Source organism: Mesoplodon bidens (assembly GCF_964165515.1).
Source record: "Mesoplodon bidens genome assembly, chromosome: 2".
NCBI lineage: Eukaryota > Metazoa > Chordata > Mammalia > Artiodactyla > Ziphiidae > Mesoplodon > Mesoplodon bidens.
This window is the reverse complement of record NC_138177.1, coordinates 82,241,662-82,256,239: the sequence shown is the minus strand read 5'-3', so window position 1 is coordinate 82,256,239 and position 14,578 is coordinate 82,241,662. Positions and strand designations below refer to the sequence as shown.

Sequence of the window (14,578 nt, the reverse complement as noted above, 5' to 3'; positions counted from 1 at the left end):
GGGTGCCCCTGTTCATGGTGATAATGAAAATTCATCTAGAATGCAGTATAGAGAGCCAAAGGGAGAATAAGAAAAAGAGTTGAGAGATATAAAATAGATTGAGAAATATTAATGCTTATTAGGAGTCTCAGATGAGTTTAATGGAATAAATGATAGAGAATCAATATTTGAAAAAATATCAAGAATTAGGAGGAAATACTAAAAGCTACCAAAGAAAAAGGGCTGATTACTTATAAAAGAATGACAGCTAACAGCAGAGTTCTCCACAGCAATAGATGCCAGAAGACATTGGAATAATATCTTTATACTGCTGAGATAAAATAACTGCCAGTGCAGAATTTTATATTAGCCAAATGATCATTCAAGAGGGAGGACAGAGTTGTGCAATAAATTAATAAAACATTTTGAAGAATTACTGACAATAAATTATGATTAAATAATGTACATTATAAAATGTCTATGTCTACATCTGTATTTATATCTAATATAGTCAAATAGTAAAGCAAGTACATGAACTTGAGCTGCACTGCCTGGGTTTAAATTCAGACTTACCACTGTATGACCTTGGGCAAGTTAACTTCTCTGTTTTATACCTCAGTTTCAACCCTGTAAAATGGGAGTAACAATAATACTTACCTCATTGGGTTGTTGTGGGGATTAAATGGATTAATATATATGCTTGCCATTATCATCATCATCATCATCAACCCAACATTTTTGTAGCATATTGTAAAAAGTCCTTAAAACTTTTATATGTTAACATTGAATATCTCAGGGAGATGGGGTTGGTATGGAGGAGAGAGAAGATAATTTACTTGTTTACTTTAAATCTCTGTACACTTTGGCTTCTTAAATTAATTCAACACTTGTTGAGCATGGTGAATACACTAGGCACTCTTTTAGGTACTAAGAATACAACAGTGAATACAAGAAAAAAATTCCTGTTCAACCATGGCTTACATTCTGCTGTGAGGGTAAAAGGTAATAAACAAGGTATAATAAATAATAATAATAATAATAAACAAGGGAGATAGAGTGTGTGTATACACACACTTACATACACATATATACACTGTTAGTGATAAGTGCTCAGAAGAAAAATAAAGCATGGAAGGGGATAAGGGTTTTTAATTTCAAATAGGATGGGAGTGCATGTGAAGATAACATTTGTGTAAAGAGCTGCAGGTGATACAAGAGAGCCTTGAGGATTTCCTTTATAAGAGCATTTAGTTGAAAGGAACAGCAAATGAAAGTTAAAGTTAGTGAAGAAAAAGCATAACTGGCATTCTCAGAGAATAACAAAAGAGGTTAGTGGGGCTGAAGAAGGTTGCTGGAGCAGGGAGAAGGGGAGTGAGGCCACAGAAGTAATAGGTTTATTTGGAAAAAAAATGTTTTGTAGCCTTTTAAAGAGCTGTGCCTTTTTACTCTGAATGAGATGGGAAGTCATTTGAGTGTAATGAACTCTTGACTTCTGTTTTACATTCTAACTCTACTAGGTTGAAAACATTATTACTTGAGTAAATACTCCAATTAAAAAAGAACAACTAAAAGTGTACATGGATTCTAATATCACTTCTCTCCTCAAGAATCTGCAGTGCTTCTGTGTTATCTGTTGTGTTACCCTAAGTTTCATTGCTTATGTTTTAAAGCTCTTCATAGTCTTGCCACACTTTACCTGTTTAATCCCATTTCTTCCAGTTCTTCCAGACCTAGGTAATTCTTCTAGTCCTAATTTTTCTAAACCTAGGACCAGTTTTAGCATAGTTCCATTACTTACAATTTCTGCTGGTAAAAATAACTGGGAGATTTTACATCATGGACAATGAATACATAAAAGTTTTTTTTCTATAAATAAATGTTTTGGAAATCTTCATTTAAGTGTTGTTGAAGCTCTTAAACATGTAAATAATTGATTCACTTTCATCATCTTATTAGTCAAGAGTCCTAGTTGCAGAAAGCAGTCTGTTTTATCTAGTGATTTATTAGAGGGTACTGACCAGCTAACAGAATCTTTGGGAGGGCCATGAAATCAGGTATTTTTGTTATATAGCTTGGAAACATGCAGGCAGGAGAAATGCTCAAGCATACCATGTGGCTTTCATGGTATGATCCAGCTCCATTCCCACTGTTGCCCACATGTTATCTTTGAAGCTAGGCACCAGTCACTGGAACTTCTGTCAGAGCTACCACAGAAGAATCAGACACTGTCACCACTATGCTTGAAAGATCACTGCTTCAGATCATTTACTTCTTCCTTCTAAATATTGCATATTTATGTATACTCAGCAATGCCTAGGCCTTGTCTCGAACTTTAGCTGGAGTGGAGTCTGGGAAATGTTATGTATAGTTACCCATCCTCTGCAATGTATGAAGTTATGCTTGAAAGATTTGAGTGAGTGTTGAGTATCTACCACATTCATAATAAAAAAAATGACAACGGAGTATTCTTTTTCAGTTATCAGATTAGCAGCAATCAGAAGTTTGACAACTTTTATGTTAACAAAAATACAGGGAAACAGCTGGTCATAAATTCTGGTAGAAATATAAATTTGTGAAATGTGTAGAGAACAAATTGGCATTACTATTAAAATTACAAATAAATGTACCCATAGATTCAGTAATTCCACTCTTGGAATTTATCATACAGAGTCACATAGTTTGGAAACATACGTCTAGCAATAGGAGACTGACTAAATAAATTACAGTATGATCTATACAGGGGAAATTCTGCAGCCACTAAAGAGAAGGATGTGGAATGATTTGGAAAGATCTCCAAGGTACAATAAATGAAAGAAGCAAGTTGAGCATAGAGTATATGATATTCTGTGTTTGAAAGACAAAGACATGTGTGTATAAACTGTAATAGGATTTCTATTTCTGAGAAATGGAAAATGAGGATATGATGTGACATGCTAGGAGCCATGTATACCATAGAACTGATTTAGCACAAAATATTTACTAGATATTTGAGAAATCGGTAGCTATTTGCATTGTATCAATAGAAGGAACTGTGTGGTCAAGGGATAGGACTGGAAAAGGGGCTTATGTTTTACTTTGATACTTTTTGGATTTTATATTATTTGCCTGCATTGCATACTAACTAATTTGTTTTAAATTAGCTACTGCTGTTGTCTGCCAAACTATGTTTCTGCAAATAAGGAGTGTAAGGCTGTGGTATATTTATCATTAAAGATTTTGTATATTCCTGAATAAATAAAGAATTCTATAAAAGGAATTTTTTCTCAGTGACATGAGGGTGGTGTTTTCTTTTTGGGTCGTGTACTATAATTGGTTACTATATATGTTAACTGACATAGGAAGTTGAAAATTAGAAAATATGTCGCTAATTACTTCTGGAAGTGAAATGAGAATGCTTTCTATTTAGAAAAAGCTTATGTTTATAAGTTAATTTACTATTTTGAATATTAGTTTTATATGTAAAAGATGTGATACAAAAATATGTGATTAACAAATACATAGCATTAATATTAGTTCTTAGATAAGAACTTAGTCTCTTTGTCCTCATGGTAAAGCATGAGGTAAAGAAGCAATACTCTTTACTGTATAATGTAATTTCTCTTTACTAACATATAAATGTTAATACAGAGAGAACTGAGTTTTCCATTTGCTTTTCTGAATTAATGGAATGAATATGAGAAAATTATTAGAACTTTTACCTTAAATTGTTACATTTTTCACTGGTATTTTTGTGTTAAAGTAAGTATTCAAGGAAATGGTAAATTGTAGATACATGAGAATATCTAATTAAAAGTTCTGAGTTTTTCCTTATTTAAGGAACCTTGCAAAACATCTTAACGTCATGTTGCTTTGTCTACTTGCACATACTCCTCTCTCATTTATACCCCCAATAATGTTGGTATGCTTTGTTAATATAATGTCAACTTAGAACTTTGATCTAGTCCTGGCTTTCAATTACTTACTTATTTGAAAAACCTAATACTATTTTAACAAAAATACTTGACTGCCATGAAAAGATGGAACCTTAAATGTCCAATGAATTTGAAATTAATTTGAGAGAGGATAGATTTGGGGCATATAGAAGAACACGCCACTTTTCCTAGTAGGATATTATGACCTAATCTCAGTTTTGAGTCTCTGTAAGTCAGTAGTCTCCAAAATGAGGTACACAAATCTGTTGGTGTATGCCAAGAATATTAGAAATCTTATTATATATGTCTTGGTAATAGTACATGGTTTTGAAAGTTTGAAAGCCATTGATATTTAGGCAATTTATTGTTTTATGTACCAAAAAAAGCAGCAGCTGGGACCAAGGGGTGAAGCATTTATAACTCATAAAATAAACTTGGAATGTGAACATATTCTTTTCTTTTAATAAATGTGGCTGAACCTTAATGGAGAATGTTGAGATATTAACAAGCTTATAGTAATTCAAGGGCATTTATCCAAATTGGGTTGCATCTCTTTCTTTTGTTTTACTATTTGTGCTAAGCTTGTATGCCATGGATGAAGATTTCATAGCCTAGTGTTTTCTCTCAGATTTTTTTGCCAGTTGAAAATACAGATAATATCAACACCAAAACCATGTCCTTCCCTTTCAATTAATTGCAGTTTCTGGCCATTTCACATTGGGTAGCTTTTTCCTCAGTATCCATCCACTTTACAACCATTTTCTCTGATTGTTGTATGCTCTGTGGTACCAAAAGAGATGCCATTTTTTCCCCTTGTACTTTCATGTATCCAGTACATTGTGGTGTGCATCCTATAAGAGACCAGGAAATATAATTGACAACAGTAATTTCATAATTTATGAATGTTCATGTTTTTATCTCAGATATTCAAAATTAAAGCAGTCCAATTGGCTGAGAAACTCCTTCCTGCCTTTAACACACCTACGGGGATTCCTTGGGCAATGGTGAATCTGAAAAGGTAAATTCTATTTTTATGTGGTTATTCCTGTTCTAAATAAATTAGATTAACTGATTTTTTGACCCTTTAAAAAGGTATTAGAAATTTCTAATGATCAGCTCCCACCATACTTTTTAAGACGTAAACTGTTTTTCTCTTCATATGTACAGAAGCATATTTCTTTAAAACATTGTCTGATTTTTAAAATATGTCCTTTACTTTGAAACAGTTCACTTGCCATAACCGTATTCCAGTTTCTACTGCTTGTTTCTCTAAGTCTAGATTTCTGTCTCTTACAAAATAGTTGTTTCTTTATGATTTGCTTATTCATTTGCATTTAGTGCTGTAATGGATTCAAAGTGCTTTCCCTCTCTTGTTTTATGTACACGACATGTTGATCTTTTTCTAAGTCAAAATGGAACACAGTATACCTTAAAATCAGGGCTTCCTATTGCTGAATGTCTTACTGATGATAAGGGAAGACATAATTCCTGACATTGACTATAGGGTCCTTTTTATGGTATTTACACTGTTGAAGTTCAAAGTGAGGCATGATTCTGTGACAGCTTTATTTGGGAAAACTAATCTATTTTAGTCATTTCCTTCTAATGGAGAACTTTATAAAGTTTTAATTTTCACTGAGAAATCAGTATTTAATATTGAGCACGACATCTAACTTTACTGTTCTTTGATGTCATGCAATATATATAATGTAAACTCCCTGTTTGTGAGGAAAAAGCTAGCTAGAGTTCCAGACCAACCTCCACAAAAGGATGTGGTCACATACCGGTTCTCTGTCCTTAGTTTCATGATAGATTTTCTGATGTTTCCTTCAGTAACATTGTCAGAGTCATATCATATAACTTTCTTAGATAATAAGAATTTTAACTTAATTAGCTTACAATCTAAGTGTGAGATGAAGAAAGACTGTAGGATATTATTATTATTATTATTTGTCTATATAGAAAATAACTGAAAAATCCAGCATTGCAGAACTTCAAACTTAGATTGAGATGAAAATAGAAGGGTTTTCAAGGACCATGTCTTGAACATAAGTTTAATTTTCATGTTGTTTCTTTGTATATATTCATACCCATACATATGTTACTTGGGTTTATCGATCACAGATGTAATTATTTACCTATTTTTTAAAGGTTTTTGTTTCTGTTTTTGATTGAGATCTACATATGTCTCATAAACAGACTTTCTTCCAATCTTGCTGTCTGAAAGCCAACTCATGTTAATAATCTAACATTATTTATCTCCTACAATATGATATATAGAATACAGAAGCACAAAAATAGATACTGGTGGAGCTTTTAAAATTTTTTATGGTTTGTTTGGATACTTGCTTTTCTACATCTTATTTTTCTCACTCAACAAAATCTCATGGAAATACTCTTCCAGGTCATGCCACAGAACTTTAAATCAATCTTTGTGATGACTACATAGTGGAATATAGGATATATTATAATACATAGGTTATACCATAATTTGTTTAATCATTCCATATCAGTGGTATTTGTTTATTTCCATTATTTTGCTACCATAAACATTGTTACAATAGCATCCTGTTTTATGTGTCCTTGTTTACTGGGGAATTTTCTCTGAAAATGATTCTTAGGAATATGATTGCTGTAGCAAAGGGCATATGTCTCTTTTATCTTTGTGGGATAGATTCCCAAGTGTGGAATTGCTGGATCAAAGCATATATATATTTTTAAATTTAGTAGTTACTCCCCAGATGTTTTCCAAAAGGCTGTAGGTTATCATATTTCCATCAACAATGTGTGAGAGTACCAAAATGTCTACAAGTATATGTTCTGTTTAATTTTCAAGAGACTGATGGCTATAAAGTGTTACTATTGTTATTTTCATTTGTATTTTCTGCTTAGTGAATTTGAGCATCTTTTCATAAATTTGTTGAACATCTAGATTTGTTTTTTGTGAATTGTCTGTTCCTAGTGTTGATTGGATTGTTTGTCTTTTTCTAGTTAGTTAATAGAAGAGCCTTGTAGATTATAGAATTATTTCTTTTTTCCCTGTTCTACTACTTGTTTGTTATCTTTATTTAAAATAATTTTTCATTCCTAAGTTTTAGATGTTTATATATTCAAATATATCTTTTATAACTTCGGGGTTTTCAATCTTGGTTAAAAAGATTGTCTTCACCTATATTTTATAGTCTTCTGGATTTCCATAAAATGTTTTTACAATACTGCTTTTTTTAAAAAAATCATCAAATATGATGTTGGCTGTAGATTTTTTAATCAATTGCCTTTATCAGATTGAGGAAGTATTTTTCTCTAGGTAAACTGTTAAAATAACTTATAATAAAATTTTTCAAAAACTCATTAGATACTATTCTTACTAGGCTCTTTGTGAGGTGTTTTCACAATCTTAAATGTCATTTAATTTCCTAATAGCCATGTGAACTAGGTATCATGAACTCTCACATTATGGATAAGGAAAATGAGTCTCACAGAAAGCAAATATCTTTTTTTTTATTGTGGTAGAAGTCACATAATAGAAAACATAACTATGTTAGCCATATTTAACTGTATAGTTCAGTGGCACTAAGTACATTCACATTGTTGTGCAACTCTCTCTATCATCCATCTCCCGAATTTTTCACCTTCCTAAACTGAAACTCTGTCCCTCTTAAACACTAACTCCCCATTCCTCCTCCCCAATCCCCAACCCCGGCCCCTGACATCTACCAGTGTACTTTCTGACTCTATGAATTTGACTATTCTAGGTACCTCATATAAGTGGAATCAAACAGTATTTGTCTGCACCTAATGTATATTGGAATGCATTTTTAAGGTTAACTTAATATATGTCCTGCAAACATGGTACCTTCTTTTTTATTCTTCCCCTGTGCTATACAGTAGGTACTCACCAGCCATCTACTTCATACATAGTAGTGTACGTACGTCAGTCCCAATTTCCCAGTCCATCCCACCCTCCCGCACTTGGTGTCCATACATTTGTTCTCTACATCTGTGTCTCTGTTTCTGCTTTGCAAATAGGTTCATTTTTCTCAATTCCACATATGTGCGTTAATATATGATATTTGTTTTTCTCTTTCTGACTTACTTCACTCTGTATGACAGTGTCTAGGTCTATCCATGTCTCTGCCAATGGCACAATTTCGTTCCTTTTTAAGGCTGAGTAATATTTCATTGTATATATGTACCGCATCTTCTTTATCCATTCCTCTGTTGGTGGACATTTAGGTTGCTCCCCTGTCCTGGCTATTGTAAATAGTGCTGCAGTGAACACTGGGGTGCATGTATCTTTTGAACTTATGGTTTTCTGTAGGTATATGCCCAGGAGTGGGACTCCTGGGTCAGAGAAGGCAAATATCTTGCTCAAGGTCCTACAGTTAATTAATGGCAGAACTAGGAGCCTATGTGCTACATCAGTAGTTAAGATTATTATCCTTATCTTCTACATCTATTTCAGCTCCTCTGCCAAATCATATATTACTCTATTCTGCTTACACTTTAGTGGTAATTATAAGATGTGGTTCTTGTGTCTAAAAAATCTCATAATTATTCCAAACTTGTCATTTGACTTACCTAATTTAATATTTATCTAGGTGATACAGAGTTTAAAAAGTCAGCTAGTGCTAAAAGATCTAAAACCAATAACATCAATCCTTCTATGAGAGAAAGATTTATATTTTTTACTTCCTCCTAAAAGTAGAAAAGACCTTAGAGAATGGTTTAGAGTTCTAGTAGGAATAACCTGTGAACTCTGCTACTTAAATAATTAATCTAGACTTCCAGTTCCAGCCATGGAATAGCTTATATCAGGTTAGCTCTCCCACTGAAAACAATCATAAAAGGTCAGCAAGATGGTTTGAAGGGATTAGAGAGCAATTAACTAAGGGAGGACCCAAGGGGCTGTGATCCTAAGAGAAGGTCATCTCCGTAGAAACACTGGCTTTACCCCCGAGGGCATATTCTAAATTATGGTGCAGGGCAATTGAAGCCAAGACTAACATAGCGGTCATTTAGGGCAAAGAAGACTATGGTCAGGTCTTGGAGCTGCCAGAATGGCTGAGATACGAGGGACGAGTGTCTCAAGACAGGAAGTAATTGCAGAGGAAAAGCCCCCAAATTTATGTACAAATTTTCCTCAGATTGTTGGCTGATTCTATACCTGCCCATGCACGGGGACTCAAAAAAAACTAGATAACAGCATTTGGAAGTTAATTTAACAGCTACATGGTACTGGCGAGACAGAGGTTAGTGTTTAAGCCTGCCAAGGTGGAGGGCCCTGTGAGGCTGTCTGTAAAATAAAAAGTGAAAAACCTTGTTTAGAATTTAGTATTTTGAGATGTTTAAATGCACTATGAATGAAACTTTCATTTGGGACTTTGGGACAGAAGTTTTTACATGGAAATGGGATTTTGTGTTTATACTTGACTTTGCTATAATCCATTCGCCATGCTGATGCCTAGGTAATCTTTCTAAATGGTATGCTTTATTCTTTAAATAGTATGTTACATTCCTTAAAATTCTCCATGATGTTCCATCATACTTAAAATAAAAAAACTTTAAATTTCACCATAGCCTACAGAATTTCTGCACAGTCTGGATTTTACCTAGCTTTCTAACCTCATTCTCTATCACTCACTTCCCCTTCCTGAGCTCTGGCCACACTAGCCAACTTTTTCCTCAGGGCCATTGCGTTTGCTATTTCCTCTGCTGGGAATTCTCTTCTTCCGTATCTGTTCATCACTAGCTCCTTCTCATCATTCAGGTCTCAGTTTAAATTGTGTCATTTTAGAAACTCTTTGAACATTATACACAGTCTTCGAACTCATTTTCCATCACTAGTACTCAGTATTCTATCACTCTATTTAATTTTCTTCATAACAATTATCACTATTAAAATGGTCTTAATTATTATGGGAACAGGAATGTTATATGTCAGGTTCACTACTATATGTTCCAGATAATAGTAGGCACTTTATATTTGTGAAATGAATGAGTGTCCTACATAGTTACTGTATCCATATTTCTTCTTTATTCTCATGTCTGGCTTCAAAAAAATATGTTTCTGGCATTTGCCTATCATAATTTCAAAAACAATATAAAAATAGCACCAAAAAATTAACGAACTTTCAGCAAGGTAGTGATATACCCTGATATCTATTTTAGTGTTTTCTCAACACATAAATAAAACATATCAAATTGAATTGCCAGTATACAAGTAGATATAAAGGGGAAAGTTTAACAAGTACATGGTACTGGGGAGACAGAGGTTAGTGTTTAAAGCTGCCAAGGTGAAGGACCCTTGATAAACACCCCAGGCTTTCAGCTGAGATCCCAGAGGGCCCCTTCCTAGAGGGAGAGGTAAAACTGAAATAGACTACCCTTAACAAATCCTAAAACCAAGGTAATCTGCCTATACTCAACCTATGTTTGAGAGGAAACTTAACCTTCTGAGAAAGAAGATAACATCCAGAAGTCTACAATTATTCATTCATATAGTTTGGCTTCCAAAAAAATTTATAAGGCAGGCTAAAAAAAAAAAAGAAAAAAAAATAAGAAGATATCCTAGACGTATATCTGTACAAATGAAATGTACACAAGATTATTCACTATAAAAGTTTTCATAATAGCAAAATATTAGAAATTTGCCAAAGGGCCACTATAGAGGATTGGTTAAATAAGTTATTTCTATTCATATAGCATAATAGTTTTCATACAGGCACTGTGAGCATTTGAGGCAGGACAGTTCTTTATCAGGATACTGTCATGTTACATCTTTGGCCTCAGCACAATAACTGTAAGTTGCACCTTCAAGGTTTGAAACAACTCAAGATGCTCTCACACATTTTCATATGTGTCTGGGGTGAGACATTTCAATTGAAAATCATTAATGTCATGGAATTCTGTGCATCTATTAAAAAAATAAAATGAGAAAGTTGTTTATGAACTGATACGGAATGCCTACTGAGGTACATCTTAATAGCAAAATCTGACATACAGAGCAGTAAGTATACTTTGCTATGTTTTGTTTAAGAAAGGAGGAAAATAATATATATTTGGATTGCTTATATATGCATAGAAATTTCTGTACTTATACATAAGCTAATGAATGATTATATTTGGGGCCTGTAAGGGGAAGAGAGATGAGAATGGGGTGAAATATATTTATGTATACTTTTCTACATTGTTTTAATTTTTAGAACGTGGATATTCTATTAACAATAATTTAAAAATAATAAAATTTTAGATATAAGTAATCTATTGTTTGAGATAATAATTTCTAAGAGATATATTTAAAATTTATGTATTCATTAAAAAAATGTTTCATTTTTTTCCCCAATCCTGTCTACTTTTATCTTTTCTTCCATTCAGTGGAGTAGGGCGAAACTGGGGCTGGGCATCTGCAGGTAGCAGCATTCTTGCTGAATTTGGTACACTGCATATGGAGTTTGTCCACCTCAGCTACTTGACAGGAAATCCGATTTACTACAAAAAGGTTAGTTTTCTTGCCTACTTTTCTTTGTTATAAAAGAATCCTTTAGGATTCTACCCCAAAGATTTGATTAATGCTTAGGAAATGTTTGCCTTTTTAAAAATTATGTAAAGAAATGTCCCTTCTTTTTAGAACATATTTAAAATATTTACTGTTATTTGAGAAGATATAACCACTAGTAAGTTTTTTTTTAAATTCCATTACTATCTCTGTTTAGCATTGTGCTGAAGTTCCTAGTCAGCATGGCAAGATGAGACAAACAAAATGAACAAAAAGGTAAAGAATTGAAAAGGAAGAAAGAAAACAGTAACTGTTCACAGATTAGATGATTACCTAAAATATTAAGACAATCTACATATAAATTATTAGAAATAAGAGTTTAATTTATATTTTGAATAAAAGGTCAATATAACTATTAAAAATCAGTAGAATTTCTCTGTACCAGGTACAGCAGGCAAGAAAGTATCATTTATAAAAACATATCTTATGTGGTAGGATAAAAGTATAAGTTTCCCACAAATAAATCTAACAAAATATAAAGTTCAAAACTATTAAGTGACATTAAAGATGACCTAAATAAATCGAGAGATGTATTATGTTCATGTATAGGAAAACAATATAAAAATGTCAGTCATCTCCAGATTGATCTATAGCATCAATTCAATGCCAATTAATTCCCCAATGCCTTTTCTTTTTTTAATGGAACTTGACTATACACTTCTAGCATTTAAATAGAAGAGAAACATTCAAAATATTCCTGAAGAAAAAACATGTTGGGTGGGTTTGTATTACCCAGTTATCAACACTAACAGTATAGTGTTGGTGCATAGAGACAATTAAGACTGATGAACAGAATAAATAGCCCTTAAACAGACCCACATATTTGTGGAAATGTTGTAACAATGGTAGCATTGTAGATTATAAGAATTCTAGGAGCATTAAAGGTTTAAATTTATTTATTTATTTATTTTTATTTATTATTATTTTTTTGCGGTACGAGGGCCTCTCACTGTTGTGGCCTCTCCCGTTGCGGAGCACAGGCTCCGGACGCACAGGCTCAGTGGCCATGGCTCACTGGCCCAGCCGCTCCGCGGCACGTGGGATCCTCCCAGACCGGGGCACGAACCCATGTCCCCTGCATCAGCAGGCGGACTCTCAACCACTGCGCCACCAGGGAAGCCCCAAAGGTTTAAATTTAAAAGACAAAATCTAATAAAGTTGAAAGTACATATACTCTATAACCCAGCAATTCCACTCTTTGGTATGTACATCTATATCATATACATAAAAACATTGTTTATATTAGCAATTTATTTGATAAGATTTAATACAGCAGTGAAAATAAATTAATTATGGTCACAATCATCAGTCAAAAGAGTACAATACAACTTTCATAAAGTTTAAAGAAGCAGAGCTGAACAAAATATCGTTTAGGGATTCAAAAGTGATTTTAATAGAATCAGGATGATGATGAACATAAAATTCAGAGCTGTGATGATATCTAGGATAAGGGCAGTGGTATGTGAATGGGTAGCAGTAAACAGAACAGCAAAGGTTATGTAGTGTTGTATTTCTTAAATTGAGGTGTGAGTAGAATCTATATATATTCCTTTCTGTGTATGAAATATTTCATCAACTGAGAAGAATTTTCAGTTAAAGATAGCAAAATGGAGTCAGATCACTGAATTTTCCCTTTCCTGATTAAATGAACAATAGCAGTGAAAATAATAAAGACCGGCAAAAATTCATCAATAACAGTGTAAGAAGGAAAGGCTGTAGCCTCATGTCATAAACATGTGATGGCAAAAAAAAAAAAAAAAAAAAGCAAAAGATTTCTGCTATGATACTTAAGTCTGTTTCCCACCCTATCTTGAATCCTTACTGGGCAGAGAAAGAAAGTCAACAAATTCCTGGTACTCCCTATTAATCTTACAGGGGAGACCAGTCCATAGGGTGTCCAGTATATAATTCCCACAGCACGAGAGTGGTTCTCACTTTCCATCCTTCATGAGCACAGAGGCTTCAGGAAATGAGCTAGTACACTAGTACTCCAAATCTCAAAGTGTATACAGAAGGGGAGAATATCCCCGCACACACACAGTAGGAAGGAATTTGAGGACAATTCAGCTATACTCTATCAAACCAAAGTTCAGGTCAGAGCTGACCCAGTTAAATGTGAGCAAGATGAAAAAGAAAACATGGCAATTATACAGACATACTGCAGGAAGCAAAATCAGGGCAGTAAATAGCATGTAAAAGACTGATAAATAACCCAGTTGGAAATTTTAAAGGTCTCTGTGAGCAATTCATACTATAATAGAGATTGAATTCAGTAAAATTGGAACTCAAAACGAAAATAAAACAGTAAAATACAAGAAAATTGTAGAGCTAAAGAAACAAATTGAGACCTTGCATAATATATTTCTGTAAAATAAATAAATGAAAAATAACAAATAACTTGTACATAGTTGAAAACTGAATTACTGACATGGAATAAAAGCAAGAGATAATCGTAGTGAAAACAGGGAAAAACATAAAGAGATTAAAAGGATGATAAATTTGTAAAACAGATAATCTAACCTATGGTATTTCTTTTTTTTTTTTTTTAATTTTTTGCTGCGTTGGGTCTTCGTTACTGTGTGTAGGCTTTCTCTAGTTGTAGCGAGCTGGGGCTACTCTTCGTTGCAGTGCATGGGCTTCTCATTGTGGTGGCATCTCTTGTTGTGGAGCAGGGCTCTAGGTGCGTGGGTTTCAGTAGTTGTGGTGCGTGGGCTCAGTAGTTGTAGCACACCGGCTCTAGAGTGCAGGCTTAGTAGTTGTGGCGCATGGGCTTAGTTGCTCTGTGGCATGTGGGATCTTCCTGGGCCAGGGCTCGAACCCATGTCCCGTGCATTGGCAGGCGGATTCTTAACCACTGCACCACAAGGGAAGTCCTATATGGTATTTCTTAAGTGGAGGACCTAACCCATAGAACTCACCTAAAAGCAACAAAAAGGAGAAACAGAACTATGAACTCCATTTTTAACAAAATTAGGAGATACTTGATACTTCATGTAACAAAATAGGAAGAAAGGTTGGCATAAGCAATCAAGGTCAGAGAGAGGTTTGGGTAACTGAGGAGAGGATATTGGTGGCTACAGATTTCAAAAATAAAAAGCTAATAGAGCAGTTCTCTAGATTAAGTGGTACC

The 14,578-nt window shown here is 33.8% G+C and overlaps 1 protein-coding gene across 4 annotated transcripts in view; it reads left to right on the top strand.

The window, feature by feature from the left end:
* The window catches only part of MAN1A2 (mannosidase alpha class 1A member 2), a 150,456-nt gene that overhangs the window by 75,393 nt on the left and 60,485 nt on the right, over positions 1–14,578 (top strand). For all 4 annotated transcript variants that reach the window (XM_081226513.1, XM_081226512.1, XM_081226514.1 and 1 more), the window contains exons 6-7: positions 4,814–4,908; positions 11,268–11,391. In XM_081226513.1, the coding sequence (XP_081082639.1) occupies positions 4,814–4,908; positions 11,268–11,391 (219 nt within the window). The remainder of the gene's footprint in view (positions 1–4,813; positions 4,909–11,267; positions 11,392–14,578) is intronic.